The sequence below is a fragment of the Anser brachyrhynchus genome (assembly GCF_964034855.1).
Source record: "Anser brachyrhynchus genome assembly, chromosome: 7".
NCBI lineage: Eukaryota > Metazoa > Chordata > Aves > Anseriformes > Anatidae > Anser > Anser brachyrhynchus.
Genome location: NC_137701.1, coordinates 23,851,813 through 23,871,484, shown reverse-complemented (window position 1 = coordinate 23,871,484; position 19,672 = coordinate 23,851,813). Strand labels below are relative to the sequence as shown.

At 36.7% G+C, this 19,672-nt stretch overlaps 1 protein-coding gene across 8 annotated transcripts in view; it reads right to left on the bottom strand.

The window, feature by feature from the left end:
- The window catches only part of KCNH7 (potassium voltage-gated channel subfamily H member 7), a 224,575-nt gene that overhangs the window by 60,430 nt on the left and 144,473 nt on the right, over positions 1-19,672 (bottom strand). For 4 of the 8 annotated variants that reach the window (XM_080601183.1, XM_080601190.1, XM_080601189.1 and 1 more), the window contains 3 exons: positions 16,532-16,981; positions 12,277-12,300; positions 8,759-8,973 (listed from right to left, as the gene is read on the bottom strand). In XM_080601183.1, the coding sequence (XP_080457309.1) occupies positions 8,759-8,973; positions 12,277-12,300; positions 16,532-16,981 (689 nt within the window). The remainder of the gene's footprint in view (positions 1-8,758; positions 8,974-12,276; positions 12,301-16,531; positions 16,982-19,672) is intronic. The other 4 variants (XM_080601184.1, XM_080601187.1, XM_080601186.1 and 1 more) reach the window with 2 other exon arrangements.

Here is a 19,672-nt window from a genome sequence, read left to right as displayed (position 1 = left end):
AGAGCATACGACTCTATGGATTTAACCAAGGACATATGGGAATCTTTTTACAGTATGTGATCACATGTATGGTTGCAGGTATCAAAAGCTTAAATCTGGAGAAAACATGCTTAGGATAGAAGCCTGTCTATAAACTCTCCTGTTCCCAATATTCTTTGTTTTCTAGATGTATTGACAAATTTATCACACTGCTTAAACTGCAGAATGGGTCATTTGTTTTTTTCAGTTTCCTTAGCTTACTTGGTATTGTTGGTGCAAAAGGGAGAGAAAATAGCATAATATATCCAGAAAAAATTGTCCCATACAAAACTTATTTTTCAAGCTTTGTTTGAAAACCTGGAAGGAAGCTGCAGTCAGCATGTTATCCTAAAAAAATTTGTCAAAATAAATTAGCTGGCCTCTAATGTGTTCTACAGGATGACCATGAGCCCCAGGCACAGATTTCTTGCTCACTTCCAAACCCAGCAACTAAAATCATTAGAGTCTAAGCTGCAGCAAAAGGTGTTGCTTTCCTTCGGTTATAATCTTCCATTGTTCTTACCTACAAATCAGTAAAACTAAACTTCTCTGAACAGAACAGAGTGGTACAAATGTGAGAACATGCCATGCCAGCTCTTTTGTTTCAAAAGAGAGTAGATTTCTTCATAATTAATAGAATTAATTTATAAAGTGGAACATATTCAAAGAAGATGGATACCTAGATTAGAAAAAAGCTGTGAAATGAACATCTTTACTTCCCATTTAATAAATGTTTCACACTCAGTAGTAGTAGTATTCTGAACATACCTGCTCATGCCAGTTTCTAAGATATTAAAAAATAGTACCCACTTCCCTATTGGTTCTGTCACGAGTTACACGCTGAAAGTATTATCCAAATTCTAACACATGACAGATAATAGATGAGAAGCATGACCTTGTCATTTGGCTTATCAATTTTGAGGGCATTCTGAATCCATTAAAAAACATGTTGTTCTGACTGGGCTTCATGGTCTTTGTTTTTTCTTGCTTCTTCTAATCCAATGTAAAAGTCCCAAACCCTAACAAACCCTGAATAGAAAATATTTTGCTCAGATTTCAACACATCAACACCAACCAATACCCATGCTTCAACCCACGCCACTGCTCAAGCCAAAAAAAAAAACTAAACAAACCCAAACCCAAAAAAATACCCCTCCAAAACCAAAAAAATTGCTACTGCTTCTCCTTTATATGCATGTTTAAACCACCTGGTTTCTAATCAGTAGCAGAAGAAAACTGCCTTATAATTATCAACAGTTATATTATCACCTTACTATCTGCAAATTGATGGAATATTCTGCTCTCACTTTTAGCTTATTCATCAATTTCTTTAATCAGTGATGTGTGGGAACTTAACTATTTCCTTGAGAATGTTATCTTTCAAATTACCTACCAGTTTTTCAGCTTGTGTATAAGCTAGTATTACACTACAAGGGAATTATGTTACTTGCAAGAAATGGTATTAAATTGTTAGCTGAACACAGCTGCATTCCTTGTCTGATGAAAATGATTCCTAACAGGGGTGAATATGCAATTTCAGGCAATTGCTAAATGTTGTCTGCCCACATTATGGCATTTTGTAGCTAGAACCAGCATTTTTACTATTGTGCTTACCTGTGAGGTGTCCAGCATCAGAAGAGAGTTCAGAACCAAGCCTGTTTGAGGGTTAGGGCATGCAGGGAGGGAGGAAGGGAGTCCTGAGTCTGAGTTCCACAGTTTCTGCCTTCTTCCCTCCCTGCTTCTGCACATCAGTTGCTATTGCTGTCTATTGCTGGGTGATTTCTCTGGGAAAATACATGTTTATGCTGACCTAAACAGAGAAACTGTTTCCTGAATTAACACAGTAACCACCTGACTGTGATCTAACTGAAGTTAACTGCTGTTTTGAGTAGGAGGTTGGGTTAGATGGCCTCTAGAGGTCTCTTCCACACTACATTTTTGTATGGTTCTAACGTTAAATAAAAGACATACTGTGACTCCTTTCATGGCTGTTTTAAGGCATCTCTAACTGCGTGCATGAAAGGTATTATTTTAGGCAGTGCACGCTAAGCTGGTCAGAGGACTCTGACAGTTCTCTGGACCTTAATGGGGCTTGACAGAGGCTAAGCCAGGGCTTGACTTCTTTTAGTTCTGGTGGGTGCCAAAATGGTTGGTTTTCACTGAGCAACTTACAAAGTTTAGAAACTTCCAAGGTCAATCCACCATGAAATTCACCAGTTTGGGGGTTTAGAGCTCTAGTCTAGAGAAAAGAGGTTTGCGAAATTGCTGCCTACAAGTTGGTTTTGATCAGTTTTATTTGCTTCATAGGGCATTAGTTCTTACACACTCATCTTTTCAGAATGAACTACAATGCAGCCTGAAAGTCTATTTCCCCCATATACTAGCATCAGAAGAAGAATGTTGCTTTTGAAAAGTATTCAGTTTAAAAAATATATATATCATATGATCCATTCCATGTTAGCATCAATGAACAGATCTTTAAGTATTTGGTTCAAGACAATAATAGCAAATTGCTCCTACAAAATACTGATCACTTGGAATTGTTAATTCATGGAAGATACTGGATTCTTTTTCCCAACTCAGCAAAATTGGGCAATCCCTTTCTCAGAAGAGTAGATCGTGGGGGAAGGACATGGACAAATTAGGGATGATTCCAGGTTACATGCTTCAAAGCAGCTGGTCTTTCCAACTGCTCCATTTCCACCATATGTTGTGAAATCTTCTCAAAACACTCCAGCAGCTGAGATGCCTTAGCCTACTCCGCTATCACAAAGACATGAGGCTCTACTGGAAACAATCACCTTCAAGGAATATGTTATCATTCACAATTCCTGTGAATCTGTAATTACATATACCGTTTTATTACTGCATGCAACAACAAGCAGTTCCAATGAAAATGCTATGTTCTTCTGAAATCGATAAAAACAATGGGCTTTATTTTCTGTTTCCATGCACTTTGTATAGCTACTTGCTCCAGTGCAAAGGAGCCTGTTCTCCAAATGACATCTTTGCACAGGTATAACTGACTACACTGAGACTGCGGTATTTTTATTGGTTTTGCCATCACAATGATCGTCTCTGCTTTTTTTTTTTTTTCACACACAGATGTGTCACACCTTCTAAATTACACACATCTATTCCATTTCTATAACAACATCTACAGTAATTATGAAGCCTAATTATATAACAACAATAAAATTTTATTGTATGAGGTTGCTAAGTATGATTGCAAACAAAGGGAATAATTCTTGTATGTTATGTCAATTGATCATTGAGAACAAGAATAGAAAATAATTGAATAAAAAAGATTCTCCTTTCAGCAGAATCAAATAATTTACACTTTCCATACAGTAAGTAGGGAATGTTGGCTCTGCTTAACCCCCAATTTCATCATTATATGTATGTCTAACTGCGTAATTGGAAGACATATCAAAACTGTTTCCCCTTAATTCAGAAATTTCTGCTTTATGTCAGCTTGTGTTCCAAAATGAATAGCTTTGAAATATTGTTTGTGTGCAAGTTATTGCATGATGTTGTAAACGGTCCAGTGTGTCAGCTGAATCAGACTACCGAAAATATATAGCTCAATAATTTGGTTTATTTTTAGGTCTTATGTTGCCCATCTTTGTCATAGATGACTTTTAGCCTGAAAACCTGAAGGTCGGTTTGAAGTCATGATCGTATAACAGTTCTTTTTATATCAACAGCTGAGGCTGGCCTTGGGGGACATTGTTACTTATTTCTTAATCTTCCGGGACTGACAGAACAGAGTCTGGCCAGATTAGAAAAACATGGAATAAAACTACAAGGTCTATCACTTCATGTGTGACCTGCCATACACCGAGAGCTCCACTTTCAGAAGAGCTGTGAACATTCAGCATGTCTGCAGATCAGAACACAATCCTCAAATCAACAGAGTATCCAGTTAAGGTACATACTTATCATTTTATCAGCCATGTAGACAGGGTATATATATATTTCAGATGGGTGGATGGTTTTGAAAATTATTATCTCCAAGAAGTATGAAGATCACAGTTCTACTTTCCTATGTCAGTTATTATGACAAATCATAATCAACAGATACATGTTGAGTCTTTCAACCACATGCTGTATCTGAACAAACTGCTGAATTTCAGGGGATTGATAGTAGCTGAGCATTAATGATGAGGGGCCGCAAAACAGCCTTGTTTAAAGAACACAATAAAGGGATCAGTAATTTATACATTTATTAACTGGATGAATCATGGGTTGTTGCCAGTGTTGTTGCCAGTCTATGAGTATTCAGAAATTCTGTCTTTGAAATTAAGTATAGATACAAACTATGGTAATCTTCATGCTGCTCTGAGTCTGTTCACAACAGAGTTCTCAGCTTTGGGCTGTATATCAGCATGAACCGGATGTGTAAGAGCACTTAAAATAAAAAAGATTAAAAAAAAAAAAGGTAAAATTGCTAACTGTTTTGCCTCTATGTGCTGTAATTTTAAGGTCAGAAGTACTCTTTACAAACTCATCAAAAACGTTAAAGGACAGATGTCAATTTTTTGCCCCACTGCTTTCTTTAACAAAAGTCTACTTTTTGTGCCTCTGGGAAGACTTGTCTCTTTCTAGCAATCAGTGTCAGGACCCCATCTGAACATGTCAGTGCAAAAAAGTGAAGAAATTGGACTGTCCCCCTGAAGTAAGTCAACGCTCTTCTAGAAGACAGTCTAGCTAAGCACCTCTGGAAATTATAATGTGAAACATTAAAAAAAAAAAGTATTTTAGCAAAGTGGAATGGAAATGTAACTTTAATTTTAGTGACAGATATCTACACTGGGATATAAGAATGCCAATTATTCAAAAAGGGCTATCTGGCAGCTACTGCTGGTCAACTCATCTCAGTAAAAGCCAATGTTATGCAGAAATAGGCATGCAGTAGAAGTTATGCTACTCTGCATGACACGAGGAGTTTTGGTCAGCTAAAACCAACCACAGGACATTCAGGACATTATGTAGATTGTAATTACTATATAGTTTGCAGTGAAATATGTGACAGAAGTGTCACTGCAAGCTATACAGTAACTGGAATTTTAGTCTCTACATAATGTCCTGAATTCTCCTGTTAAGAAGTAAGACACTATTCAAAAGGTCCTGACAGTAGAATTTATAACCTAGCTCTTTCTGACTAGATTTACTTGTCATATTACTTAAAAGGTATGATGTTGAGAATTTTATTTATTTTGAAATTCTCCAATGAAATCTCATTTTCTCCACCTGCATTTCAAAGTTTGTATTTTTCACTCTAGTATCAGCCACAGTCCCACAACTTCTGTTCATCTGAAATTCTTTTCCAAAATTTTGTCTGCTCCTAATTTATTCCACTAAAACCATATTTGCTAAAACCTGTCTCTCTTTCTGAAAATGTTTCCATCCCTCTGTACAGAATAGCTATGACTACTCTATTATTTCAGTCATTATTCTTCTTCTACCTCGTGAAGGTAGCTATGTGACAACCCCTCCTTATTCACTACCTAAATTCCTCCTTCAGCTTGTAAATACGACAGAAGTTATATAGCTGTTATCTCTGGAAAGAAGAACTCATTCTTGGATCCTAGGATGCTGACACTTCGTTTGCTATTACTGATACATTATAGAGAATCCAGAGTGCAGTGATCTAACTGTGAGGCTCAGTGATACCTCAGTGTGGTACCAGAGTCCATGTTTGCGTATTTTGGGTTGCAGACTGAGAGAAGCCACAGTAGTGGACATGTGAGGTTAGAGCAGCAGGAATAAATTTCTCAGCAATGCTGAGGTAAGGAGAAGGAGAGAGAGATACAGTGAAGAGTACAAAGAGAGAGATGGACATATGTTTGAATGGTGCCATATGTGACTGGAAGTGGCCTTCCATGTCACTGAGTCCAACAATGCCAGAAAAGCACATCATGTTATCTATCCCTTTACTGCATTTCTCAGACTCTGTCTAAAGACATTTGGAATTCCTGCTTTAACTTCTATTGGAAGACTATTTCAAAATGTCACTACTCTGATTAACATTGACCTTTTAACTTACCATGGCCATTTTATACTCATTTTCTACTGATATCATCCTATAGGTCTAACAGGTCACATTCTCTCGTGTACATTTTTGATGCTGTTTCACAGAATTACATATCAGAGGACTGTGCCAGCATGAGCATGTCTTAATTATCTCATCTGACGTTTCTGCCATATTCTATTCTCAACACTGTGTTGAAACCTTCCAAAGCCACTTTTCCACTCCTCTGCAGATACAAAATAGATCTATGGTTCTATAACAAGTTTTAATAAGAGATTTAGATTTTAAAGACACGGGCAGACATGCAGTGGGACCTTTACCGTGCTGACTCTAATAAAACATATTGAAACAACAATATTAGAAACATAAACAGCACTAAAACTTCTAATGTCTAAATGTGTTTTTTAATCTAATTCAAAAATAACTGCCAGATATTTGACTGATGCACATAGATATAGTACTATCAACTTCAGTAGACCTACATTTCTTTATACCTCCTAGAAATTTCTTCCTGTACCTAATCCTACAGTTCAGGCCACAGCAACAAATAAAAACATTGATAACTTAATATAGTAAGAGAGAAGGGAACAGCTGTGGATAATTCCAATTATGGTGACCGACATTATCACACTTTGCTACACAAATTGCTACTCTGCATATTGGTTGATATAGTTCTGGAAAAGGACATAAACCAGTGTCAAATTAAATTGGAAGTGTTTTGTGGTGTAAAGATTTTATAGAGCAATTCAAATTCAATTTCAAATGTACTTATTATCAATGTTGCCAGAAGTTTTAGCTGATCTAAGCCATTTCTACTTGACGTTTCATAGTATGAAGTTTGGAGAATAAACATAGATTTTAAATATTTTTTTCCCATAATAGTGTCATTAGTAGATAGAAACTTGGCACTCTGGCTCTAACTATCTAGTCAGAATTTTGTGAACCAAACCAAACCAACCAACCAAACAAAAAGTTTGACTCGTGCTTATGTAACTTATAAAAATTTGTCTTTTTAATGTAACTTGACTCTTTGTCATATTATCTGTGAAAGTTTTCTATGTATAACTGCAATGAATAATTGAAAAGATATCAAAATGGATCCGGAAGAGATTAAATCCTTCACAACTGACCAGGGAAGAAAGTACAATGGTTGTGGATTCATGTTGGCTATCACAGAAAAAATATATGAAAGATAAAAATCCAATTACATTTTAGGCACAAACTGATAAGATAGAACTGATAGAACTTTTATCTTTACTTCTCTAGGAGGGTGTACAATACATTCTTTTTTTATCTGTCAAAGGGAGAAACAGAAACTATCTGGCATAGTAGTAATATCAAGAAGCTGCAGTCTGGTCTAGGGAAGGCAGGTCAGTAGCAAGGCAAAAGCTATTTCTAGCAAGATTTTCCTTATGAAATCTCTACCCGCATTATTACAGAATGCACTTCCAACCTTCTTCAGTCTGTCAGCCTATCGACACTTGAGGAATGACCCTCTACTTACTGAGACTGTAGAAGTTCTTTGGGATAAAGACTAATGTATCTTAATTTGTATTTTTTTTCCAGCATGTTGTATATTGGCAGCCTGTCCTTGACAATCTCTATATGTCATTACATTACAAATCTAATACCGATTCTGAAATTAGCTGAATAATTTCCTTAAGATCAAGCCTTTAAAAATGTAGTTGAAAATGAGGTATTCAAAAAATATGCAACCCAGAAATCTGTTTCATAGGTATACATCTAAATAAAAGGTTATATTATTTCTACCTTAAAATTTCCATCCACTTAGAAACAGACCCTTCTGTGCTTCAGAATTGCCACAGGCTTGATGAAACACATGAAGGTGATGAAATTTGGAGCTTAGCTCACACTTAAAACTGATTTGAACTTTTCATTTATATCCCCAGAGCACTCTACCCACTAGGTATATCAGAGGACGTCAGCAACTGTACTATTCATATAATGTAAACCTGCGGAGTTTGCCTTGATTAAGACAAAGTTGCATTAGGCTGTCCAAGGAACCCTCCTGGAAGCATCTAAAGAAAAGCTGTATCCATCAATCCAGTCAATAATAATATACGCAATGTGTAAATATGTATATAGCTGATAAGACACTAAATATCCTTGTGTTATTTTAATTTCATTAGTAAACATGGAAAAAACAAACAAACAAAAAAAACTAAACTGAAATATCCACTGGATTCTTTTGTTTCCTTAAAGAATAAAAATTCGGTCCTGCAAACCACTAGCTAGAAATGAATGGCAGTATGTCTATGTTTTCCTTTATGTATCAGACACCTAAGTAAGTGAAAAGTAACAAAGAAAAATTCAGAAAACATTGAATAGAATACTAGTTTATTGTCAAGATCTTTGCACATTTTTAACTGGCAGGAATCACTGAAGTTAATAGACTTCTTCGGGGCACTCAGTGCATAATACAGCTTTTTCCTATTAAAAATGAAAACAGCTGAAAAGTTTGATTTGTTTTCCTATTTTAAATGTAACACATATTTAAGCAGAAGTTAAGCAGTATCATCTAGCATTGTAAACTACTTCATGTGGAACTGCATTGAAGGCAAAGTAAACAACAGCTCAAACCCTTCAAAGAAATCCAAACCATTTGTGAAATGGGTAACAATCTAATGACTAAATTGATAATCAGCTTCATGAAACTGAAAATGCACACAATCGGTATTACCTTACCTGGGTAACCTTCTCTGTTACATTGTGCGTTCGATCTTTCACTTTAGGTGCAATAATTGCTTTCTCTGAAGAAGGAGGAGATGAAGATTTTTTTTCACTTTTGATATCTGAGAAATTCAGGGTGAGTTGAGGAATTTTGTTGATTGTACTGTATTTGTTGAGATTTGAATCCGATGTGGATCCCAACAAACTTGACTTGATATGGTTAAAAGGCCCTGAAAAATCAGAACACATATTTAGTATTTGACAAATGCAGATAAGTTATCATTAATATTTATATGGGATATGTTAGAAGTGTACTTAAAAACTATTTTTTACTATGCTATTTTTTAATAGTAAAAATTATTGGCACTTAAAAATAGTTCTACTGCTAATGAGAATCAAATTCATTAGTGGATATAAATATGAAATTTCCTTTATTTAAAGCCTCCAATATTTTCTATAATGTCAGTGGATTGCAAAGTACATAACAGGACTGTCCTTAGTTGTTTTAATGTTACCAGGTACGCCCCATGATAATTCTGGCTGAGTATAAATACTATATTCTCATTTTGTTTATAAAAGCTCAAATAGGACACACAATTACATAAGTGTCTCATCTGAGCAAAGTCTCTGTTATCACATCTGTACTATTGCTCATGCTTCCAGGACAGTTAGCTCAAAAATGCCTTTTGGTAAACTGTAAAACTAAGTAGACCCCTGTTCTAGTCTTGTTGATCCATCAACTCCATATAAGCATTAACCTATGTCTAACACTGCCCTTATAATTTTGAAGTATCACAAACTCACAAAATATATTGGTTTAATTGTTATGAACAAAAAATATTGAAAATAGCAACACACATATGCAGCATATTAATGGAGTATTTAATATACACTTAAACATCTTGCATTACTTTAATGAGACATGATAAATGAAAAATATGGAGTGCACATACTTCATGAGGTACATATCCATTATAATTATTCTCTTCAATATTGGACAGAGTTATTTGTACAACAAGTAAGCAATATAATTTAACAGTACACTTATTTTGTACATTCATCATACAGTTGGTCCAGAAAACAAAAATATATTAAGGAAAGTTTGTTTTTGAGAAAAATACTGGAAATGGGTACTGTACGTATGTTTAGACAATGACAATTAGTTCCAGTTATGGATTTAAGAAAAACTCCTGGTCTTGCTGTCAGTTACACTGTCTAAAATGTGGGATTGAAGGTCTTTTCTCAGATCCACATGAGAGCCTTACTGTATCATAAATCTATAATGGGCAAGAACGTCATGTGTTGGTTTTTTTTTTAATTCCTAGGAAGGAAACAAAAACTGCTGCTATAATTCATAAACAGTCAGTGGGACAGAACTAGGCTATGGGGTAATTTTGAGTCAACAGCTGAATTGTATTTGCAGTGTGTGAAGGAGTACTATCCAAAGCAACCAGCTGCCTGAAGCTAGCTGTAGGGAAATCCAGGCAGTGCTGCATTCTGTACCTTGACCGCCAGAGATTTTACTAGGGACTCAGAGTCCAAAGGCTGTTTTGTGAAGGTCAGTACCTATGTTTTATCTTTTCAGTGACTAAGAAGGCCTCTTTTTTCTTTTTTGTTTGTCTGACAAATTCTTCAGGTGAGGGCCGGGCTTCTCTTGCACCTGGCTGAGAATGCTTGCTAAGGAAGCTATCTTTTCATTTGCTTTCTTAGCTTAAAAGAATTCATACACATGGTTTCTACCTCCTAAATTCATGCTAATTGTAGGGTAATCTGGGCCAGAGAAAAAAAAATCCTTCGCTACACCAATTCAAATTGTGCCACTGTGCAGAAAGGTTTTCAAGATTCCAAGGGGAGAGCCCAACGCCCCAGGTCAACAGTTAAGGTGCTCCCCTTGTGAGAGTTCAATCTACTGTTTCTGCTCTCACAATTCTTTCTGTCTAATGATCATTTGATGTAAGATAAACAAAATTTATGGGTGAGTGCTCTAACCACTAAACTACAAAAATCAGTCTTTCTTTTCATCCTTAGACCAATGAACCTGGTATATTATTTGTAGAATAGCTTCACAAGAAAAAGGAAAGGCTAGAAAGGTTTCACTTCCCTTCTCCCGTAAGGAATGCTAGAAAGCCTGGTACTGATGACACTCTTAAGGAAATGGAATATTTTAGCTCAGGTAGGGTCCATCTTTCCACCATATACTTGTTTCTATTAAAAAGTGGTCTTCAAAATAAAGCAGTCACAGTCACCTCAGAAATTAGCAGAGGGGCTGGTGTGTGATAGGCAGGGCTTGACTGCATTTCTTCAACTCTACTTCTCTACACAATAGTAGCAATTAATCTTTTTTGAATATTGAATTGGCTTAAACATTAGTGGGGTATCAAGTTGGCCAATCTGTCAAATGGACAAGATTCTTGATTCCTAGAGAACCCTAAAATAAAAAGGAAACTAAGAGAATTATGTGCATCTACATTTAGATAGCAGATAAGATTTTTTTTTTTTGATGGTAACTTTAAAGATGCTTACATTGCATTGAAGTTGTTTTGCTTTCTGGGATTTAAATCTTTTCCAAATGGAATTACTCTCTCCTTCTCTACCTAATATCCATGCCCTAGCATTTAATACCATATTTAAGTTAATTGCACATGAAAATAGAACCCTTTTTTAAAAACAAACAAACAAACAAACAAAAACAAAACAAAAAAATACCTTCTTTTGCTTTAAAAAGTGGTGAAAGATACATGTACCTCATTGATAATGGTAATTAATTAAAAGACATTACTAGCTGAAGTACGGACCATGATGCCAGCAATTGAGCTGCTACTTGACAGCTAGTGGACTTTTCCTATATTCTCATAGCAGGAAGCAAAAAAAGAGGGCCATAATAAATCACAATTGACACTAATTGGCACTCTGATTGACACTTTCAGTGGAGCAGCCAAGAACTGAATAAGCAGGGAGAATGACAGGCTTCTGCCTACAAAGGAGATTCTTCAGGGTAAAGTCTGAGCTCCCCATTTTTATGGTAGGATTCCATTGTTCCTGCTTACACAATGTACTAAAAAATGATTTCACTCTCCTGAGCTGTCAATCCATCATCTTTCACCAGCAGTAAATATAAAAGCTGTTTTACAGTGCAGTGACTGCATTTTTTCCCAAGATTTTGCCAACATACACGTGAAGCAAATGCAATGATTTTGTAGTCCATGGCTTGCTCTACAGAATCTGGCTCATGCAGTGCATGCAGTTTAGAAAGATGACTTTACCAAGTACACACACTTTTTGCATCATGCATGAAATCACAAATCAGTTTTCAGACATAGCTAAAATATCACAATTAAACTGAACACTTTTTTTTTTTTTTTAGAAATGGAGGAAATTACTAAAGAATGATATTCAAAATGCTTTTAAAAGATGTATCAGTGCTGGTGAAATAGAAACAATTTTGTAACTGCACTAAAAACTATTTAAACATGAAATTGGCAATGAAATTCATGCATGCACATTTTAATACTACAGGAAGCTTGAAACCATACCCCCTGCCATCCAGGAACGTGAAACTAGTTTTAAGGAGACAAAAGAGGAATAAGTGAAGATACTTCCACAAGGCTCCTAATTACCAATTATTTTATTGTAGAGATAGTTAACTGAAAAGTAACCACCTTGTAACAAAAGATTGTTTATTACTGGCCCAGCCCAACTTTACATCCTTTCACAGGTAAAACTCCTGGTTGCTTCTACAGAAGTTTTGCCTGCTTATAGACAACAGCACTGAATTAAACAACTTGCTCTATGTCCCTCCCTTTATTTTTGAATTAACAGATACTTAAATTCAGTAACTGTTTAACTATGCCTTCACTTTTTCCAGGGATTGGTAGTTAGTGCTTTGAGACAATAGTTAAGGGAATAACTACATGTTCAACATACATAATTTCACTAATGCACCTAGCCCTTGAGAGGCCAGTATGAGAATGTTGCATTTGAACATTTCATAGAGCAGGCAGAGTAACATGCCAAAAAGTGTGGCTGTTGAAACACTGGAACGTATAGTCTAGATGTATACTTTACCTTTGACACCGCGACCATTGTCTGGTTTTCAGCATAATAAAAGCGAAGGAAAAGAGAGAAAAAAAGACAACTAAAATCTATATCAGAAAAAAAGCAGAAAATATTGCTTCAAAATATGCGTGGTTGGAATTAAAATAGTTTTGCACCTCCTTGATTATATTATGTAAAGTTCTAGTCAAGATGAAGTCACTCTGGCAATTGAGAAATAACCTTTAAAACTGTTTGATCAGCAGGTGCTGCAAAAAATGCATAGATTTGGCTCTAGCTTACTTGCCTTAACAGCTAAATGCTCAAATAGTTTTTCCACAAGTCCAGCAGTGGGTTTTAAGTCAAAATAGCCAGCCCACTGAGCAATAACTTTGCGCATGCAATTAAGTGCCACTGAGGCACCCATGGCTGTGGGTGGCCTAGGCTGGCTGTGCAGGCCGAGGGGTGAGTGGGCAGCCTTGCGCAGGCCCTGTGCCTGCCCAGGTCTCACAGCAGGAACTAGGCTTCCCAGAACTTGTTTTACCATGGCAGCAAGGTGAGCAACACCTTTTCTGAGTAAGTACTGAGGAAACACTGAGGAGAAAGATGTATCTTAAACCTTTCTTCAGTGCTTAGGTGCCTCTGCATGAAGTAACAGTGACAAAACTATCTTCATGAGGTACACCTGAGAACTGCTCCTCACAAGCACACCCAGCACTGAATCCTCACCTGAGAGAAAACCCCTTTAGAGAGAAAGCAATGCACCTTTAATCAGCATTATTATTAAAAGAAACTGCATGTGTCTGTAGGTAGACACCACCTCTAGCTACTCAAGGATGTACATGACCCACAGGCTGCCCTCCCTTCGCGTAGCTCACCCTGCCTGGCTGCAGCGGCTTGCTGGGTGTGAGAGGGTCTAGGGGCTGGCAGGAGAGTGGGGCCAGGCCCAGGGTACTGCCATGCCCCTGCGTGCCGCTGGCCGCCATGACCAGCTTTCCAGCTTTCACGTATCAGTGGGCCTCAAGCTGACATTCACGCACGGTTGTCCCCCTCTGAGAGGCAGCCCCTGAGGCCTCAGCTTGCTCTAGCCCCGTCTGTCCTGTCCATGCTGAGAGCCTGCTCAAGAGAAAGGCTGCAGCCTTCTCCTGTGAAGGGAATTGGAGGTGATGTCCTGTGTGTGTGTGTGTGGCACAGTGTGGCACCTGCTGCCTCTCTGGCTTCCCTCAGCTTCCCAATGGCCAGGGAGTGTGGGACGCAGAGCCAGGCTCAATGGGGGTGTGGGACACTGCTTTTCTCCTGTCAGCCTGATGCCTGTGCCAGGAGTCCACAGCAGCAGTGCAGGTTTTGAAGGCTGAGTTAGGCTCAAAACCACCATTTTTTCAGAAGGCCGCAGAGGTATCAGTGAGGACCCTTTCTGAAGACAGTAAAATTCCCGAAGTGCGCGGCCTGCAAAATCTGGATTGATGGTGTTTCAGATGACAAGAGCTTGGCCAGAGTTCAGGCATAGGGTGGAAGCCCTGCTGCTTTTACTGTCAAATAGGGAAATTTAAGATGGAATTCAGTTAAGTACACTGAAATGAATTTAAAATCCTAAATTATCATTTTTAGTGTAATACCTTTCAGTAAAATTGCCACTAGGCCACACTGGGACCGTAGTTTACTTTTACTTACTGTAGTTACCTTTAATTAGGGCTTTACCTTCTTCAGTACAGTATCTACAGCTTCTGCTCAGAATCTGTGAGTCCAGAGAAGAGGATTTAGGCTGAATCTTGGTTGCCTAACTTACACAGATAATTTTATAGTAACAGTAGGGGTTTATGGTGTACTATTCATTAAGGCATATAGGACTTTACTTGCTAGCTAAATTTAAACATCTTTTCAGCATAAGGTGCCAAATTCTAATACGGGTTGAAGCAGATGGCATCAAAGATGGTTAATAATAAAAGTGCAATTCTGAGAACTATCCTCTCTTCTGCTGCACTTTTTTAGAACGTGTATGTATGACCTAAAGTGAGGGACAGATACTCTATTTTGTAGTTTACGCAAAGTGAAATCAGTGGCATTATTTTATCTATTGACATTGTAAATGATAACATCATGTAAGAGGCCATAGGAATTCAAATGGAGTGTTTACTTCTCACAATAAAATTTCTTGTACTCAGTGTAATGGAGCTAGAAATTTTTGCTTCTCTGTGAAGCCAATATTAAATTATATGGCAATTTCTGCGTGAGCTTTGTATCATCATGACCAAAGAAACTTAATAATCAAACTTATTTTTACAGATTTTCTTAGTATAATTATCAACCAGCTGGGAAATGCCTTAATCAGAATAAGTTCTGAAAATAGAAACTGACAAAATAGATATCTTTAAATGTGTTTTATTTGAAAGGTTGGTTTATATATCTGGGGAAGTTAAAACCAAGATGAAGCATATGTGATGTTCCAAAAGACATGCCTGAACTTTGGAGACTTTTGGCTCCAGATCCTTATCTTGAAATCTTGGCTTCACTGTGAACGTGACTTATAGCAATGTGGCACGGTTTGGAATGGATTTAATTGAATTTTCAGGTTCATTTGAGCTGAAAAATCAGAGTCCAAAAGAAACAAAAAATGAGAAAAGAAGCGTTTCTGAATTATATTTAACACAGGAAGAGTTTAAGGAATAATCAGTTCTGTTGTTGTATGAGTTAATCTAGGTGGAAGAGGAGCGTTCAGATTTATATTTTGGGAGATGTACAGAAGCAGTGACCTCTTGCTGCAGACCTTCCAAAAGGCAGGAGAACTTAAATGAATTTTACACTTGGGGTTAATAAATAGGAGAAAAACCCGTAATCACTGAAAATAAAACCCAATTTTCTTGCTATTTTATGAATCTGTACAGTCTTCCATGACATGTTTCTGAATTCTTAAAAATATTCCACATACATTATTTGTCATCTAGCTTGAATAAAAATTATGCAATTTAATAAATTAGACCATCAGTAGCTCTAATAGCATTGTATATGTGGCACTTTTCTGGGAAAGCCAGTTTCAAAGGTGCTTCTCCATTCACCAGAGGGCTTCCAAACCTCTGTTTGTTGAGCTGTTTTCCAAGTTTCTCAAACTCTCTATCTCCAACATGAAGAAACACGGCCCATGCTCCATTATGCTTCGCATAATTAGGTTGCAAGAATATACCAACACAAAGAGAAAATGACACTTACATCAATTTTACACTAAATAGTTCACTAAGTATTTCACCAAGCATTGCACCAAGTGTTTCACTGGAGTTGCTGAGAAGATTTTTTTCCGATGTGAGAGAAAAAGTATGTCTCTGTGTTGAGTTTGTGAATATACAATGAGCACATCACAGATTTAGGAAAAATAAACTTATCAAGTTCTGAAGTAGGATTTCATACAATCAAAGATACTCTAATTTACGTGAGTAAGGGGCCGGAATGTGCATGCAATTTAGCTTGATCAGCTGATTTGTTTTCCCAAATACTAATATTAGCTTTACAGATGTTGGATCCAGTTTCACTATATCCCTGTACAGAAGGTAGATGGTACTCTAAGAGCAACCCCATGATTTCATCGGTCTGCTTAGACGTGAAAAGCATCATTTAGAGTAAAAAAGGCCTGGCATATTTGGGCCCTGAATATTTTCAGTTTGACTTTGAATATTTATAGATGTTTATATTTAATTTTGCTTACAAAGTGATCATAATTACTATGAAAAATTGTAATAATCCTTTTCTTAGGGAATCACAGAATACTGACTGATTTTTCTACCATACCTTCACTTGCATGGCGGTCCCTAAAAATGTTCTTGGGATGGACGTTAAAGCCTTCTATGTCATGTACTGAAGATGCTCTCCGTATGCTACAAATGCTTTCCTTTGATCTGGAATGGGTTAGTGGATTGCTTGTCTGTATCATGTCAGGGTAAAGTCTGTCCCATTGCTGTTTAGGCGATGAATGGTCAAGAGGTCCTGATATATTAACCAAAGGCGAACATTTAGTGGGTTGAATCAGTGCTTTAGTGTCATCCACTTCTGAAGGACTACAACTTTCTTTTGTAGGTGATTTAAAGTGCTTCATAGCCACTGAGTCATCACTGTGCTTGGATGAGTCGATTATCACTGCATCAGGGTCCTCCTGTGGTAAGGACTGCTTTCTGTACGTTAAAAGTCTCAATCCAGGTAACCGGAATCCAAAAAGTTTGCCTATGTGTAAATACATACAGAAAAGAAAAGATGAGCATTAGTTTCTTGTCATGAAAACCTGCTTTTTCATACACAGTCAGAGTGCATAATGACAGCTATAAATAATAGACCTATTCCTAATAAAGTTTTGCAATGGAATGTGTAACTGTGGAGGTTTGTTAAATTCCAGGTTTGTTAAACTCATTTTTTAGAGGATTTCATATTTCAGTCAAACCTAAGCTACTAAGCTCCAAATAAGGATAACAGCATTGACTCTACAGTCTGCTTTAAAAGAGATAAGGTTATCTAATCTCAAGGTCCTTTCTGACTTTCTGAAGAGAAACAAAATGCAGGAAAAACCAACAACATAGCTCTCAACCTTCAGTTGCACCTGTACAATACAAGCATCTTTCATGCATTTGCATGGGTGTAGGCTTAGTTGGGTTGGTGTATTAATTGATAAAGCAGGCTATTCTGAGTTCATGGAAGGTGCACAACTTTGTGTATTGGTAAGAAATAGCAGTAACTGAGAGGAAGTGTAAAATGCAAATAAAATAGCACAAATAAAGAAAACTTAGAGGGAGAAATGTAAAATTGACAGACCATTCCCTAAAAAAAGCAAACCCAGACAGCAAGTATTTTAAAGTATTGTGTAATACAACTCAGATGGAGGCATAGGCACTTCTGATGCACAGAAAACATAGGAAAAGACTTAGAAGTGCTGAAGAAACAATAACAAAATAACATAACTAAAATGGTCAGATGTCACATAAATGGTTTGACTTAATCAATCACTTCTTGTCACTTATCACGCTGCAACATGAGTGTTTTCTACAGTGGATTGATATCAAAATGATTTCTCAGAGGATGTCACAAATGTCTTGTTGTTCCCTCTTTATCTTATTCAGTCAGTTTTAATCACCAGTGTTTGAAGCTAGCTAATGTTCATTAATATTTAGCATTGAGATTTATCACTTCATATTGAAATGTTTTGAAATATTCTTTTATTGATGCTTGTACACAACAGCTAAAACAGCAATTGATGACAGCTAAATCATTTAACATTTTCAAATGAATGTCCTATGTATTTGGTATTGAATTTATTTTGAGTTTTAAATGGATGAAAGTGAGAGTGCCCTGATCTTAAAGTAAAAGCTTTATAAAACCTAAGGTTGCTATACTAGATGACACTGCAGGTCCATGTACAAGACATTGTAGACCTCTGATATTGTAGGATATGCCTGTAAATCTCATATCATACTCATATCACATTCTGATTGATTTTATGACATCAGCAAACCCTTACTTTGCCATTTTCACCTTCTTTCTCCAAATATTTGAAAATGTATTTAACAGTAAAGACTGAGGGGGGGTGGGGAGGGGGCTACTGATAACATCTCAATATTGAGAAATCTGGCCATTTATTCTAACCCTTTTTTTGCTGTGTTAAAATGTGATTCCATGTAACAATCTTCCTTTTATTTGCTTGACAATTTCAGTCAGGGGTCTTTTGAAAAAGCGTGTTGTATTCCATATGTTTAGTACTAAATCTATTACTCTAATGCATAAACTAACACAACAATATGGTGTATATTGAATTCACAGACAGCACCTAAAGGTGCCAATTTTCAATCCACACGTTGATATTCAGTAGAGTGCACCTTGGGAGTATGCATATTTCTTCTGACTTATTAAGTATTCTTGAACAAATTGCTCACAGTTGAAATCAGTGAAGTACATACAAAATAATTTTATTATTTTAAATGTACATAGAATTCAGTTGTGAAGTACTTTATAAATCAATTCTGCAAGCATATTGAATCAAAGGTGAAACAAATAGTAAAAACCTTTTTTTATCAATTACATTGATCTTCTTAAAAATACCATTCATAAGATTTTCCGGCATTAGACACTGTTAAAGGCTTTTTGCTGGCACTCTGTTTTAGTTATATTCATGGTGGTGCAGATGGTCTTTTCTGCTTCACCAAGTTAATATGACCATGTTATACTGCATTACTGATTCAGCTGTCTAACTGCAGTTGAGCTGGAAAGAATACTCAGTGAGAATTTTGCTTCTTGCTAAGATTCTTGGGCATGAAATAGAAAACTTAAATGAGTAACTTTTAGCTACTCTTAAATGAGTAACTTAACTTTCAGCTACTCTTCTATAAACGCTAATAAATGCTCTAAAAATTAACATCCCTAGTTCCTGCTTTTTAACTTGAGTATTCTGTAGGGGGGAGGAGTATTGCTGTTATTCTACAGGTTACAGATAATGAACTCACTGATGTGTTGAACATTCAGTGCTCTCCTACGGTTCTGCTGCTAAAGCTGTCAGGAGGCCCATTCAGAATTTATCTAATTTACATCACACTTCCTTGCTTAGCTCAGTAATAATACAATTTGGCATGAAGCAAAATTCATGGCCCCAGGCCTGATGTCCCAGTACAGACCAAAAGGCTCAGCAGAAGCTTTCCTGTCATACTGTGTATAGGGTAAAATATTTTGTTTGAAAGTGGACAACACCTGCACTCTCTAGGTATGATGTCAGAGCATATATATCTTAGCTTATAAGACAAAAAGATTTTTGAGATGTAAATTCTTATGTATTACTGAAGTTGCAAACTAGATTGCCAAGCTCTTAATGCTGAGTCAGAGATTTGTATAATTGTGGCTTGCTAAAAGCAATTGAAGAAAGCTGTTGAGCCTGAG